The sequence below is a fragment of the Sander lucioperca genome, chromosome 10 (genome assembly GCF_008315115.2).
Source record: "Sander lucioperca isolate FBNREF2018 chromosome 10, SLUC_FBN_1.2, whole genome shotgun sequence".
Taxonomy (NCBI): domain Eukaryota; kingdom Metazoa; phylum Chordata; class Actinopteri; order Perciformes; family Percidae; genus Sander; species Sander lucioperca.
This window is the reverse complement of record NC_050182.1, coordinates 14,324,292-14,338,092: the sequence shown is the minus strand read 5'-3', so window position 1 is coordinate 14,338,092 and position 13,801 is coordinate 14,324,292. Positions and strand designations below refer to the sequence as shown.

The window sequence follows — 13,801 nt, the reverse complement described above, 5'->3', positions numbered from 1 at the left end:
TGAGCACTTATTTACTTACTTACTTACTTAGCAATAATTACGATTTATTATTTGTACACAAAGAGCACAACTAGTTATTAAACTGATTCAATTTTCGTGTCAGGCTTTAAGGTTTATTATAAAGTACACAGCAGAAGCACAAACAACAAAACGTCAACAATTTTGATGAATTTTTTTTTAACATGACTTAATATTGTAAAATAGCAAACAAAAAACGTATCTGTCCATCAATGTCACACACTCACATTCATGAATCTCCCTTTTACCTACACAAGCTGACCGTAAGGCACATTATTCGATTGAAAATCATACTCATCATCAAAATATAAGTGCAAGTATTTTTAAACATACCACCTGAATTTGACTAAATCATTGACATTACATATATTACATTTTCATTCAGACTGTGGGGTTACAGGTGACTTCCTCCAGCAGTGTTTTGTAGAGTTCTGGGTCACCAGTCTTCTGAAAAATGAAAAATAACATTGTAAGGTCAATAAAAAGGTGTGAACATTCTCAAATCTTTAACAACATATTTACACATTACATACACTCATGAACTGTACTGCTGTCCTATTTCCTACAGGGATACGCTGTTGAATAATTATTTTTGTTTACGTTTCTGTTACCACTCTTTTTAATATTGTGAAATTTAGAATGTGGAAAAAAATACAACTTGGCAGTTCTTAAAGTTAAACATTTAACATAATAAGCATATTCACTTTCTTACTGAGAGTTAGATGAGAGGATCAATACCAATCTAGTGTCTGCACACTAAATAAACTTAGCACAAAAAGTACGGAAATTTGTGTATGGTAGATTATTTCTCTGTGGTAACAATGCTTTTTGGCAATAACTCTTATACCGTTGGAAAGCCTGTTTAGTTCCCTTTCAAATGGTGCCCCATTTGTAAGGAACATGCATTTGTGGGATGAGCAGCAGCGCTGAGTATGTGGGTTGCGCCCATGAAAAATTTGCCAAATCTTCTCTACCATTGCCAAACAGGTTATTTTGCTGTTGCTATTGACACTTTAGAGATGAGATTCTGCAACCAGTGGCAATCCCATATCTCCACAGTCTGGGACCGAACTCTATCCTCTAAGATGACAACGCTCGCCCCCACAGGGCAGGGTTTATCAGAGACTACCTCCAGAATGTGGGAGTGGAGAGGATGGAATGGCCTGCCAGCAGTCCTGACCTCAACCCCATTGAACACTTGTGGGATCAGCTTGGGTGTGCTGTTCGTGCCAGAGTGACCAACACAACCACGTTGGCTGACTTGCGACAAATGCTGGTTGAAGAATGGGATGCCATCCCCCAGCAGTGTGTGACCAGGCTGGTGACCAGCATGAGGAGGAGGTGTCAGGCTGTTGTGCCTGTGTATGGTTCTTCCACACGCTACTGAGGCTCCTGTTTGTGAATTGAATAAATTGTTAAATTGCCAATATGTCTTGTTTTTTCAAACTTCAATCATCCAATCCACCAAACACCAAACAAGTCTATGGCAGAATAAGCTGTTTGGCATTGACAGAGAAGATTTGGCAATTTTTTCATGGCCGCAACCCACATACTCAGCGCTGCTGCTCATCCCACAAATGCATGTTCCTTACAAATGGGGCACCATTTGAAAGTTGAAAGTTAGCTCTGTTGACACATACAACATATAAACAACAAAGGACTTAAAAAGAAAAGAAATAAAGTGGTTGTGTTCAGTCAACCTGGATGAACAACAGGTTTAACAGTGAAATGTGATTTTAGTAAACTCTACCTCCTTTTCTCCCTTCTCACTGCTCTTTAGAGCCTTGATCGCCATGACGGCAGAGCTGATGGCGAGGCAGAGCTCCAGGGCTGACAGGACAATCAGCACAGCATACATGCTTCTCAAAAGCATCTGGTTGGACACAAAGAAACACATTTGTTTGTTCTGTATAGATTTAAAGTGCTCATATTATGCTCATTTTCAGATTCATAATTGTATTTAGAGGTTATATCAGAACAGGTTTACATGGTTTAATTTTCAAAAAACACCATATTTTTGTCGTACTGCACATTGCTGCAGCTCCTCTTTTCACCCTGTGTGTTGAGCTCTCTGTTTTAGCTACAGAGTGAGACATCTCACTTCTGTTCCATCTTTGTTGGGAGTCGCACATGTGCAGTAGATAGATAAGCACTGCTAGCTAGTCAGTTGAGTATGAGGGCGTGCTCTAGCAGCTAGGCGAGCATTATAACGTGTTACAAAGTGACGCACGTTCGACACAGAAGTAAAGGCTGGACTACAATAGAGCTGTTTGGAGCAGTTTGTGAACAGTGTTTTCTGTTGGAGATGGTAAGTCCCTTCGGGGTGGACTTTGGGCTTTTTCACTATAACATGCACAAAAAAGATACATAACACAATAAAGAAAGGGAAAAAGCCAAAAAGCATAATATGAGCACTTTAATAAAATGAGTATACTGTAATTGGTTCTTACTTGACCCACTACATTCAAGTGTGGCTTATTTTTTGTATTTTTAATAGACTTTTATTTTGGGCTGCGACCAAAATATTGTAAATATTCAGTTTACAATCATAAAAACAGAGCAAAGCTGCAAATCCTCACATTTCACAAGCTGAAACCAGCTTGTGTTTGGCATTTTTGTTTGATAGTGACAAATTAACAATAATTGATGATCAAAATTGTTGGTGATCGATTTTTGTCGGTGGACTAATTAATTCATCAACAATAATAATTAAAGCCCTCCATTTTCCAATCATGAGGTTGTACAACTTGACAGCTGAGATGACATTTTCCACACTTACCAGAGCCAGTTCTTTGCCCTCCAAGCATTTCTCCCTCATGATGTCCTTCCCAGGAGTAGGAGTTGTAGTCTGTCTGCTGTAGCCTGAATAGTAATTATCGTCGTAATTGTTACACATCCACCACATGTAAATGGTTGCCATACCTATGCTGGAGAGTACGATGCCTGTAAAGGCAAAAGCAACTCCTGCTAGATTCAGGATCACATTGACGATGACCTAAAATAAAAGACAATATTAGAATAAATATTCATGGAATTTAAAAGTCACCGACTATCTTACCCTTTACACTAATAACAGCTGTGTGGCTGGTTACTTTTTTTTTCAGATTATTGCATATATATCCATGACATTTCCAGTTCTTTCTTGTTGTTCATGACACAGAGTAATAACATTACACTTTATATGATTAACACTGTTCAAAACCAACATTACCTCAATACCCCTCGTTCTATATTTTGTCCCCCCCCCCCTTAGATAAGAAAAAGTATTTATGAAAAATAAATAAATATAAAATAAAAACCTTTTTTTTCCTACCTACATGCATACATAAGTAAATAAATACCTAAATGGATAAAAAAAGGAAATCAAATAAAAAAATAATAATATGTTTATATATACATACAAAAATATGTATATATGCCAATATATGCACACATACAGGCTAGTATAATAATAATGGTGTGGCTGGTTACTTTTAAAAACACCCTGCAACTCTAACAAAGTGCCTTGGAGCAAGACACTGAACCTATATTCTGCCCTTTCCAATTAATATACATACTATATTAATGTGAGTCAATGTGGGTGTGTATATTCTGTACCAAGAACAAAATTAGCCTCCATTTTATCTGTCTTGAACTAAAACCAAAGTGTAAGTTGACAATAAAAATGAAAGAAGTAATTTTAAGATAGCATGAGGATGTTCTAAGGCTGAACTACTCACCAGACATGGACTGGGGTACTTCTCAGACAAAATGCCAATGGAGCCAAACAAAATAAACTAGAGAAAAAACAAAAGAAAACAAAATATTTAAACTTCCATTCTTCCGAACAAACACTAAAATTCATAGATGTCATTCACAGTATCTTTGACTGAGTGAACAGCATTTGGAGCACAAAGAGGGAAACTAGGTAACCCTCATCATGTCAAGTCCTGCATCAGCCTGAAAGGGGTCACATAACGTTAGTCACTGTGGGCCAGTGTATTAAGGTCTTGTAACTAACGTTAGTTGTGTGAGAGGACAAAAAGCAACTGTTTGAGATGCTTAGTACTCATACAGAAGAATATTATTATTATAACATTATTAATATCAAGAGGGAAACTAGGTAACCCTCATCATCAATCACACTGGCAGACAAGAGGCAAAGCAACCGGTACTGTTCAATGTCATCTTAGAACTAAGAGATTAAGATGTCCAATAACAATATTCAGAATTCTGTAAGGTAGTCCAACATCAAAAAAGCGTAGCTAATACCGATCAGTTAAAATATGCTTGGATTGGACTCGGAACTCTGTAGTGAATTTTATGCATTTAATATAATTTGGCATTGCAAAGTGAGATCAGTCTTAATTTACACTGTACTGTATGAGACAGCTGTTAGGTGGTTCTCCTTGGAATCAACTGAGCAGCCCAACTTGTGAAGTTGTATTTGTCTTCACTCAAACGTTGGGAGAGGCTTGGGAGTTTACAGATGTAAATTTTGCAAGGAAAATTATTTTGGACTTTAGTTATGACACAAAAGAACAAATGCAGCAGTATCTTTCTTACCAATCCTCCAAGCCAACAAGGAAATCCGGGTGGATCCAATGGACCATACCAATAGCCACTTAGACTGCAAAAGAGTATCGTTCCAAGGCAGATGTTGAGCAACCCAACCATAATGTGCAGAGCCTGTGCAGGAGGAAACACAGCATGAACAGCTAACAGCAGTTACCAGGTGACACTGTTCAAGGTAATTGGAGAGCACCCATGTGCTGCAATTGTTGTTATGTTGGATCACTTTCCCCCATAGTTTCCTAGTGTTTTTTTTTTTTATATGAAGCTTTTCCTATATAAACATAACATTAGATATATTAATATAATTTAAACGGTTGAGTTTTATAATAAAATTCACTCCTCGTACAGTTGTCATAAAGGGAAATTAGCTACAGAGACCAAAACCGTTTTTTGTACCGGGCCGTAAACATGTTCATTTCTGCTGTGAAGTTGAGCATTTTAACATGGGGGTCTATGGAGATTGACTCCCTTTTGGAGCCAGCCTCAAGTAGCCATTCCAGGAACTGCAGTTTTTGCCACTTCTGTGTTGGCTTCACCAAAAGTAGATCAAAAATAGATGATTTACTCTAAGTTGAAATCAGAATTGAGTGGGGAAAGAGAAAGTACAGAGCAAGCATACACAAGCTTTTAAAGCTGAAGTTCACAGGACAACTTAAACACATATAAAGGTTGTAACTCACCCCCAGTACTGACTGAGAAGTTCTCTGGACCCTTCTCAGGTGCTGAGACACAGAGCAGCACACAGGGCTGTAGCAAAGGCTTTTGAGGATTTGACACAGAGGAGGATAAACACTTTGAGGGTCAGAGGTCACAGTGAACACCGTGATCCCATCGGCCTTGGTCATGGTCACAGACATCTTGCCTGCTCCTGTAGACTGAAAGAAACAAGAGAGTAAAGAAACTTTAGATTTTACTGTATCAGATCATGGTTGATGTTGCTGATTATTTGACCTTTAAATAACAATTTGCTGAATCTTAACGTTAAAGTATGCGTGCTGATTTGTCTTCTATTCTCCCAGACCCGCTGTTCCACAGCTGTATAAAACGGCCGATTTGGTCCTGAAGCTGGGAGGGATTTTTATGGTAAGCTCACTGCCAAGTTTCCAAATCTCTAACTGTTACAACTCGGGCTGTTAAACTCGAATAGCACAACACAGTTTTCACCATAGTGCATAAAACAGTGAATCATAATGATTGGGGATAATTGATGGTAACTATTATAGTAATATATTGTTTAAAAACTATGTATGTTCTCTTGTTACTTACAAAAACGTTTTGTGTTGATAAATTGGTGGTTGATTGGAATCGAAAGCCTGAAAAAATCTAAACGATTATTATTAATTTATTACAAAATTAAGTAGTGATTTTTGAATGATCTGACAGCCCTATTTTAGTTCTTCCTAGGCTTTGTTTTAATCCATGTGTGGTCTTTTTTAGCAGCATCACACCTTAGGCTTTACAGACTTAAGTTAAGAGGTGTGATAGTGATTGAAGTTAAAGGGGCACCCCACAAATTCTGCATAAAAAGATCAGTTTAGTTAGCAGGAGGAGTGCTGCAGAGCCTGCAGAAGCAGTTGTATAATGTCTAATGGCTCTGGAGGGAGCTTTCTAAAGTCTGAAAAAATAACCCATCAGGGCTATGTCTGATTAGGTTCAAGGTTTAAAGTTTCTAACACAAAGCCCTCATTATAAACTAGGGAAGTGGCATTTACCAGGCAGGAAAGATCTAATAAAGTAGCCTATGTATCAAGTTGCATTTTAGAAATTGCACGATTCAGCATTTTTAGAGTTTGACCCATACTAAGAACTCAGGATATCACGAGCTCTGCGGTTTTGATTGTCCCTTTTCTTTTTTACATCTGTCTCTTATGATTCCCCAAACTTTAGGGAAGTACAATACTGAATGTCTAGAGCAGGGGTCTTCAACGTTTTTAAGCCAAGGACCCCTTAAGGCCCTGACACACCAACCCGATTATCGGCCGTCAAACATTCTGTTTGGTGTGTTCCGTGCCGTCGTCAGTCGGAGGAGCCGTCGGCCTTCATTTGGGCCGATTTGACATGTTGAATTGGAAGGCGGTCAGTCGGACTCAATGACCAATATGATTGGTGGAGCGAGATCTGTCTCTTATGATTCCCCAAACTTTAGGGAAGTACAATACTGAAGGTCTAGATCAGGGGTCTTCAATGTTTTTAAGCCAAGGACTCCTGAACTGAAAGAGAGACGGAGCAGGAACCCCCTACTACATATATTGTAGCAAATGAAGTTGCATATTAAACTGGGCCTACAATAAAGTGTAGGGCGGCCTAAAGCCTTTATATATACCTTTTTTGCATAGAATACCAAGCTATGAAAACAATAATTGATGGCAAGATTTTATAAATCATCTTTTCACATAGATGTGGCACAGTGAATTTTAGGATTAACTGTATCCGTGGATGGCTACTTTAGTGACTACCTTACTTATAGGCCAGTAAGCCTATCATCACTGGTAATTTATAAGCCATTCCAAATCACCAAATAGCTGGTGGGTTTTTGGTATAGGCTAAATAACAGAAACACCTCTCTGTAGGATGCAATACAGTTCTACCGCACCACATCCTCCAAAATAACCATTAGTTGATTCAAAATATCTCTAAAATAGTTTAAACAAAAACTGACCATTACATAATGACCTTCATGAAGGGAGGATCTGCATGGCTCTTCTATAAGTCTGCATTAGTTTCTAGATAATTGTGTAAAAAAATATCAACCGAGTGTGCACGTTCTCTTAAAGCCTAACTCTCGCCAAAATGCAACCTAGGGTGTTTTTGTGAATGTACCCAAGTCAAACTTTCGTTTAAAAGCATACTTAAGATGGCCACTTTTAAGATTTACCCTATTCTTGTTTTTCGGTCAAATGGCCTTTTGAATGGGAGTGCTAGGGGCACTTAGTCTGGCTATCACCAGACCAAGCTCAATCTTTTAAGATTGAACATTAGTCTGGGGAGTCTGCTCTGTATTTTCTCTGCACAAGAGGCGTGATCAACGGGCATAGTTCAAATGACTCTGTACGCAATTGGATAGTCCTTCAACCAATCAGACCAACGATCCGGGTGACGTAGCAGCGACAGCGGCATCAATGGGTTGCAGCGCTTCGGTGGCGGTGGCCGCTATGTTGAATGTAAACAAGAAGCTGCTTGGTCGCTTCTCTATCGTCATTGTGTTAAACCCACTAAGAGCGTGCCAGTTGGGTTACCCAGTTTGTGATTGGTCCCCGCAAAATTGTAACGGAAACAGGATAGATACAGCCCTTATATACTGTCTATGGATACAGCCGGCGTACAGCCACTTCCCTAAACTTTGTGTCATTCAGAGACTAGAGTCTCAAACGGGGCTCTGTGTCTGTCAGAAGGTCTGAGATCTACCGTATCAGCAGAGCAATCACGTAATGCACTGCAGACTATGGTGCAGGTAGATTATTTTCTGAAATATTGTGACTTTATTCTTGTAATAGCCTATTATAACTTTATTTTTCTCAAAATATCACGACTCCTCCAAATCACAGAGAACACAGATATATTTTGAATGTGCACAAAGTTTTGAACATGAGCAGAAATCTTGCTCAAACATCTGAAATATTACAGTCCAGGGGTTTATTCATTCATTAAAATGAATAATGTATCATTGAGGTGAATAATTGTCATATGCACATTTAAGGAGGTTACTTCCTCAACAAAAGATGCAAAAGAGGAGGGAAGAGTAAATTATGCCTAGGCTACATGTGTGCTGACTCAGATATAATTAGAAAAGCCGATCTACAGGAGAATAAATAGATGAACGCAATACAGAATAAACCTGTTTGAGTCGTGATTCACTCGGATCTTTAACCCGACTCTTTAATATAACTCATGAGTAGCGAGTCTCTAATATCATTAACTCGGATCAGTTGAGTCCTACTACAATTCAATCTAAAATGATAACAGCGCCACACACAAACCTCTTGCAACATTAGCTACTACTAGTCTTAGCCATCTTAGCTGACAAAAGCTTTATAACTTACAATTTCGTAGGCAACTACAACTTCACAAGTCAACTCAAGCAACTGAGTAAGCAGAGAGACAGTTCCCGACCCGCAGACTCAGAGCCGGAAACATTGCAAGCTCGCAGACCACTTGAGAACTCATGAGCCCTCGAAGATCCATGATTTCTCGATGACTCACGAGTCCTCGACGACCCGCAAGCTCCTGCGCGAGTCAGTCAGGCGCGCGAATCAGCCGGCTACGTTGTCATGAGTGGATCCGTAGCAGACGAGCGAGTGAGCGAGCTCAGGGTAAAGCAAATCCACAACAAAAGCCATTCTTTCACTTCTGAAATAACATACAATGTTCTGCACATAGCCTAGCTAGGCCTAGGCCTACTGTAGGTTTGGTGTATAAATGTAGGCAAGGCAGCTTGGCAAGGCAGCTTTATTTGTATAGCACATTTCAGCAACAGGGCAATTCAAAGTGCTTTACATGAAAACAGAATAAAAAATTTAAAACAGATAAAATACAAGAATAAAAGTTACAGTGCAGTATAAGAAATGAAACATTGAAGAGCAATTAAAACAGTTAAATATATAAAAGCAGATAAAATAGGAATTTCTCTTTATATGCTTATATAGATTGTCATACAGTGTCAACAATGCAACTTCAGTATAACAAATGAACAGTTATTTAAAGAAAGGCAACATCAAATAGATAGGTCTTCAGCCTTGATTTAAAAGAACTGAGAGTTGCGGCAGACCTGCAGTTTTCTGGGAGTTTGTTCCAGATATGTGGAGCATAAAAACTAAATGCTGCTTCCCCCTGTTTAGTTCTGACTCTGGGGACAACAAGCAGACCTGTCCCAGACGACCTGAGAGGTCTGGGTGGTTCATAGTGTACTAGCAGATCAGAAATGTATTTTGGCCCTAAACCGTTTAGTGATTTATAAACCAACAAAAGTATTTTGAAATCAATTCTTTGAGGCACTGGAAGCCAGTGTAGAGAATTCAGTACTGGCGTGATGTGATCCACTTTCTTGGTCTTAGTGAGGACTCGAGCAGCAGCGTTCAGCTGCAGCTGTCTGATTGATTTTTTAGGGAGACCTGTAAAGACTCCGTTACAGTAGTCAAGTCTACTGAAGATAAAAGCATGGACAAGTTTTTCCAAGTCCTGCTGAGACATAAGTCCTTTAACCCTTGATATATTTTTAAGGTGGCAATAGGCTGACTTTGTAATTGTCTTAATGTGGCTGTTAAAATTCAGGTCTGAGTCCATGACTACACCAAGATTTCTGGCTTTGTCTGTTGTTGTTAACATTATCGTTTGAAGCTGAGTGCTGACTTTTAATCGTTCCTCTTTTGCTCCAAAAACAACCACCTCAGTTTTTTCTTCATTTAATTTAAGAAAGTTCTGGCACATCCAGTCGTTAATTTGTTCAATGCACTTAGTCAGTTGTTGTATTGGACTATAGTCCCCTGGCGATAAGGTTATATAAAGTTGTGTGTCATCCGCATAACTATGGTAACTTATTTTGTTGTTTTCCATAATTCGAGCCAGTGGAAGCATGTAGATGTTAAACAGGAGAGGCCCCAGAACTGAGCCTTGGGGAACTCCGCACGTCATATTTGTATGCTCAGATGTATAATTCCCTATAGACACAAAGTAGTCCCTATTCTTTAAATAAGACTCAAACCACTTTAGTACTGAGCCAGAAATGCCAACCCAGTTTTCCAATCGGTCTAGTAATATGTCATGGTCGACCGTATCAAATGCAGGACTGAGATCAAGTAATACCAAGACTGAAATTTTGCCACTATCTGTGTTTAAGTGGATGTCATTAACGACTTTAACAAGAGCTGTCTCAGTGCTGTGGTGTGGTCGAAAACCCGACTGGAAGGCATCAAAACTGTTGTTTACTGACAAGAAAAGGTTCAGTTGTTGAGAAACCGTTTTTTCAATGATTTTACTTAAAAATGGAAGGTTTGATATCGGCCTATAGTTGCTCATTAGTGACGTGTCTAGGTTGTTCTTTTTTAAGAGTGGCTTAATGACTGCAGTTTTCAGGGCCTGTGGGAAGATACCTGATAGAAGAGACGTGTTTACAATCTGTAGAAGATCTGTAGCCAAACAATTTGCAACATTTTTGAAAAGGCCTGTTGGTAGAATATCAAGGCAGCAGGAGGAGGTTTTCAGATGTTGTATAATGTCCTCCAGGTTTTTACGGTTAATCATATGAAATTGGGTCATATTGGAATCTGTTTTGCCTGGATACTGTGACAACACATACCCTGTACTCGATATGGAAGCACTGACTGTTTGTCTAATTTTCTGAATTTTGTCATTGAAGAAGGTGGCAAAATCATTGCAGGCCTTTGTGGATAAAAGTTCAGATGCTACTGGTACTGGAGGGTTTGTTAACCTATCGACAGTAGCAAACAAAGCACGTGAATTATTATTGTTTTTGGCAATAATGTCCGAGAAGAAGGACCGCCTTGCATTCCTCAGTTCCAAATTATAGTGTTGTAGTGGACCTGGAGATTAGTTTTTCGCCACCTGCGTTCTGCTTTTCGACACTCTCTTTTTTCTGTTCTTACCAGTATGGCATTTCTCCATGGAGATCTTTTCTTATCAGAGACAGTTTTTACCTTAATGGGAGCAATGGCATCAATAACATTTGTAATTTTACAATTTAAATTGTCTACAAGCTCAGTGACTGAGACCCCTGAGAGGGTGGGTGTGGACGAGAAAAGCTGAATGAATGTTTCACTGGTGTTTTCAGTGATATACCGTTTTCTTATTAACTTTGTTTGGACACTTTTTTGCACAGAGATAGTGCCATTAAAGAAAACACAGGAATGATCAGAGAGAGCAGCATCAGTCACCACAACCTTGGAAATGTTCAAACCCTTCGAGATAATCAAGTCCAGAGTGTGCCCCTTGTTGTGTGTGGGCTCCGTCACATGCTGAGTCAGTCCATAGTTCTCAAAAATACAACATCGTTCTTTTGTCCCTCTATCCTGGGGGTTGTCAACATGAATGTTGAAATCACCAGCAATAACTACACAGTCAAAGTTAATACAGATTAAAGACAGCAGTCCACTAAAGTTGTCAAAAAAGGATGCACAGTATTTAGGTGGCCTGTAGATAATTAGAAATATAGGTCGAGAGGGGGACCTTAGCTGAAGAGCCACATATTCAAAAGAAGCAAAGTTTCCATAAGCTATTTGAGTACATTGGAACGAGTCGTTAAACAAAATGGCGACTCCACCTCCTTTCTTATTCACTCTATTCTCACTCATAAAACTGAAGTTAGGGGGAGCTGACTCAATGAGAACAGCATCACTGTTATTATGGTCTAACCAGGTTTCAGTTAAAAACATAAAATCAAGATTTTGTTTAATAATAAAATCATTGATTAAAAATGATTTACCCGCCAAAGACCTGACGTTTAGTAAGGCTAATGTTAGTGTGTTAAAATAATTATCTGTCTCGTTTTTTGGGACAGGCTGTGGCTGACGAGGAATGGATGCTAAATTTGCTAAGTTGGCAGTTAAGTGCTTCTTTTTCTTACTTAGCAGATTCACCATTCTTTTTCTATTACCTATCACAACATAGATTGACGAAGAATTGAATACACAGGGCCCAGGCTTGTCCTGGAAAGAGTCATGAGTGCCACTAGGCATGCAGCCTGGGCTCAGCACATATCAGTTAAAGCTTGTTTCATTCTGTACACAAGCATACTTATCAGTCTGTTGAGAAGGAGTTAGCTGCCATCCTTGAGGGGGCAGAGGTGCCTGGCGTTTTACTTTCAGTGGTTGAGTCCAAACAGGGTCAGTTTGATGCTGGGGGCGAGTGATGGGAGAAGGTAGTGGGGTAAACTTGGTTCCAGCATCTACCAGCTGCTCCATCCGGTCAGTGAACCCCAACATGTGGCAGGGGGAAACAGGGGAAAGGGTGAATGGGGAGAGCGATGGATCCTCAAAGGCGTCGGTGTTGGTAAGGGGGTTTGAGGAGTGTTGGACGGGTGAAGGGGGTTGAGATTTCTCGTCTCCGCTCTGAGGTCCTCCATGGTCAAATCTTTGCTCAGGTGGGGGCTGTGGTGGATCACTGCCGCACTTTGTTGTGTCTTCCTCTTGTTTTGTTTGTGTTGATTTATCTTGTCCTGTGTCCTTGGCCAAGGGAGCAGATGTGTGGTGCAGAAAGTAAAGTAGGTTAGAGGTGAACAGCTTTACTCCTGGCTTGTTAAGGAAAAGTCCATCTGCTTTAAAAAGATGTCTGCGGTCCCAAAAAATGTTAAAATTGTCAATGAACCGCAGAGAGTGGACGGTACATGCAGTTGAAAGCCATTTGTTCAGTGCCAACAGTCTGCTGAATCTCTCAGCTCCTTAGGTTAGCCTATATGCATTTCCTGTGTCAATGCTCCACCCAGTGATCAAACAAAACTGCATCATATGCATTCTAGTCACCAGCTTGCTATATAAAAAAACCCAAAGCACTGAGCCCTGCAGTCTGTGAGCGAAGAAGAAGTTACACGCCATCTTGGAGTTTACATGGCTTGCATTGATTTTAATACAAATCTGCCATACATCATCCGATTAAATCGTACTTTTAATAGTTAATATTCGCCTGAGATACACATTTTCTCTCCTGATAAGTTTCCAAAAACACACTTTATGAGCACTAAATATCTTAAATGTAGGGCTATAGGTTCACTTACATAGCAGTACAGGACCATAATAAGGATTGTCTATAATTGAATAGGGTCCTTTACAAACATGACAAAAAGACTTACATGTTTGTGTCTGTTAGAGTAGAAGAACAACCTGAACGAATGTACTCTGCCTGACAAGGCCTGGCTGATTGTATGGCTGTTGCACAGTTATTATTGTCCTGAAATCAGGAAGAAGAGGCAGAGCTGTTACCAGAAGTACCTCCCCTTATCTGGAAAATATAAAGAAACTTAACCCTTTGCTGATTATTTCGTTAAACAATGATAAATGTGAATACTCCGCGTTGATTGTTTTTAGTTATAGTATTTTTACGACCTAAAAAAATCTTTTTATGCAACCGAGTGGATTCTATCTGTGCTATAATATTGATATCAACACAGCTTCATACATGTGTAAGAAGCATTCAGAATATCAAGTAGCATAGTAGATATGTATATACTAATAATAGTACTTTTACTGAAGTAAGATTTTAAATGCAGTATTTTTACTGGACG

General features: G+C 39.4%; 1 protein-coding gene across 3 annotated transcripts; it reads right to left on the bottom strand.

The window, feature by feature from the left end:
• Positions 1-77: 77 nt before the first annotated feature.
• Positions 78-13,518, bottom strand: LOC116035967 (high affinity immunoglobulin epsilon receptor subunit beta-like). Of its 3 annotated transcripts, none has more exons than XM_031279353.2 (7): positions 13,370-13,518; positions 5,253-5,447; positions 4,564-4,686; positions 3,738-3,794; positions 2,798-3,013; positions 1,769-1,891; positions 78-465 (listed from the first exon to the last, which is right to left on the bottom strand). In XM_031279353.2, the coding sequence occupies exons 2-7, from the start codon at positions 5,427-5,429 to the stop codon at positions 400-402; spliced, it is 762 nt and encodes a 253-aa protein (XP_031135213.1). In that variant the 5' UTR covers positions 5,430-5,447; positions 13,370-13,518; the 3' UTR covers positions 78-399. The 3 variants fall into 3 exon arrangements, with proteins under 3 accessions (XP_031135213.1, XP_031135210.1, XP_031135211.1); XM_031279350.2 differs by lacking the exon at positions 13,370-13,518 and adding an exon at positions 13,295-13,327; XM_031279351.2 differs by lacking the exon at positions 13,370-13,518 and adding an exon at positions 13,295-13,327 and having other exon boundaries at positions 78-462.
• Between the last annotated feature and the right edge of the window lie 283 nt (positions 13,519-13,801).

Bases quoted from the DNA above. Each gene is read 5' to 3' on its own strand.
- LOC116035967 (XM_031279350.2), bottom strand. The intron at 4,687-5,252 runs GTGAGTTACAAC...CCTCCTGCACAG, and splicing joins CTTCTCAGTCAGTACTGGGG to GCTCTGCACATTATGGTTGG. The intron at 3,014-3,737 runs GTGAGTAGTTCA...CTTTTATTTTAG, and splicing joins AGTACCCCAGTCCATGTCTG to GTCATCGTCAATGTGATCCT.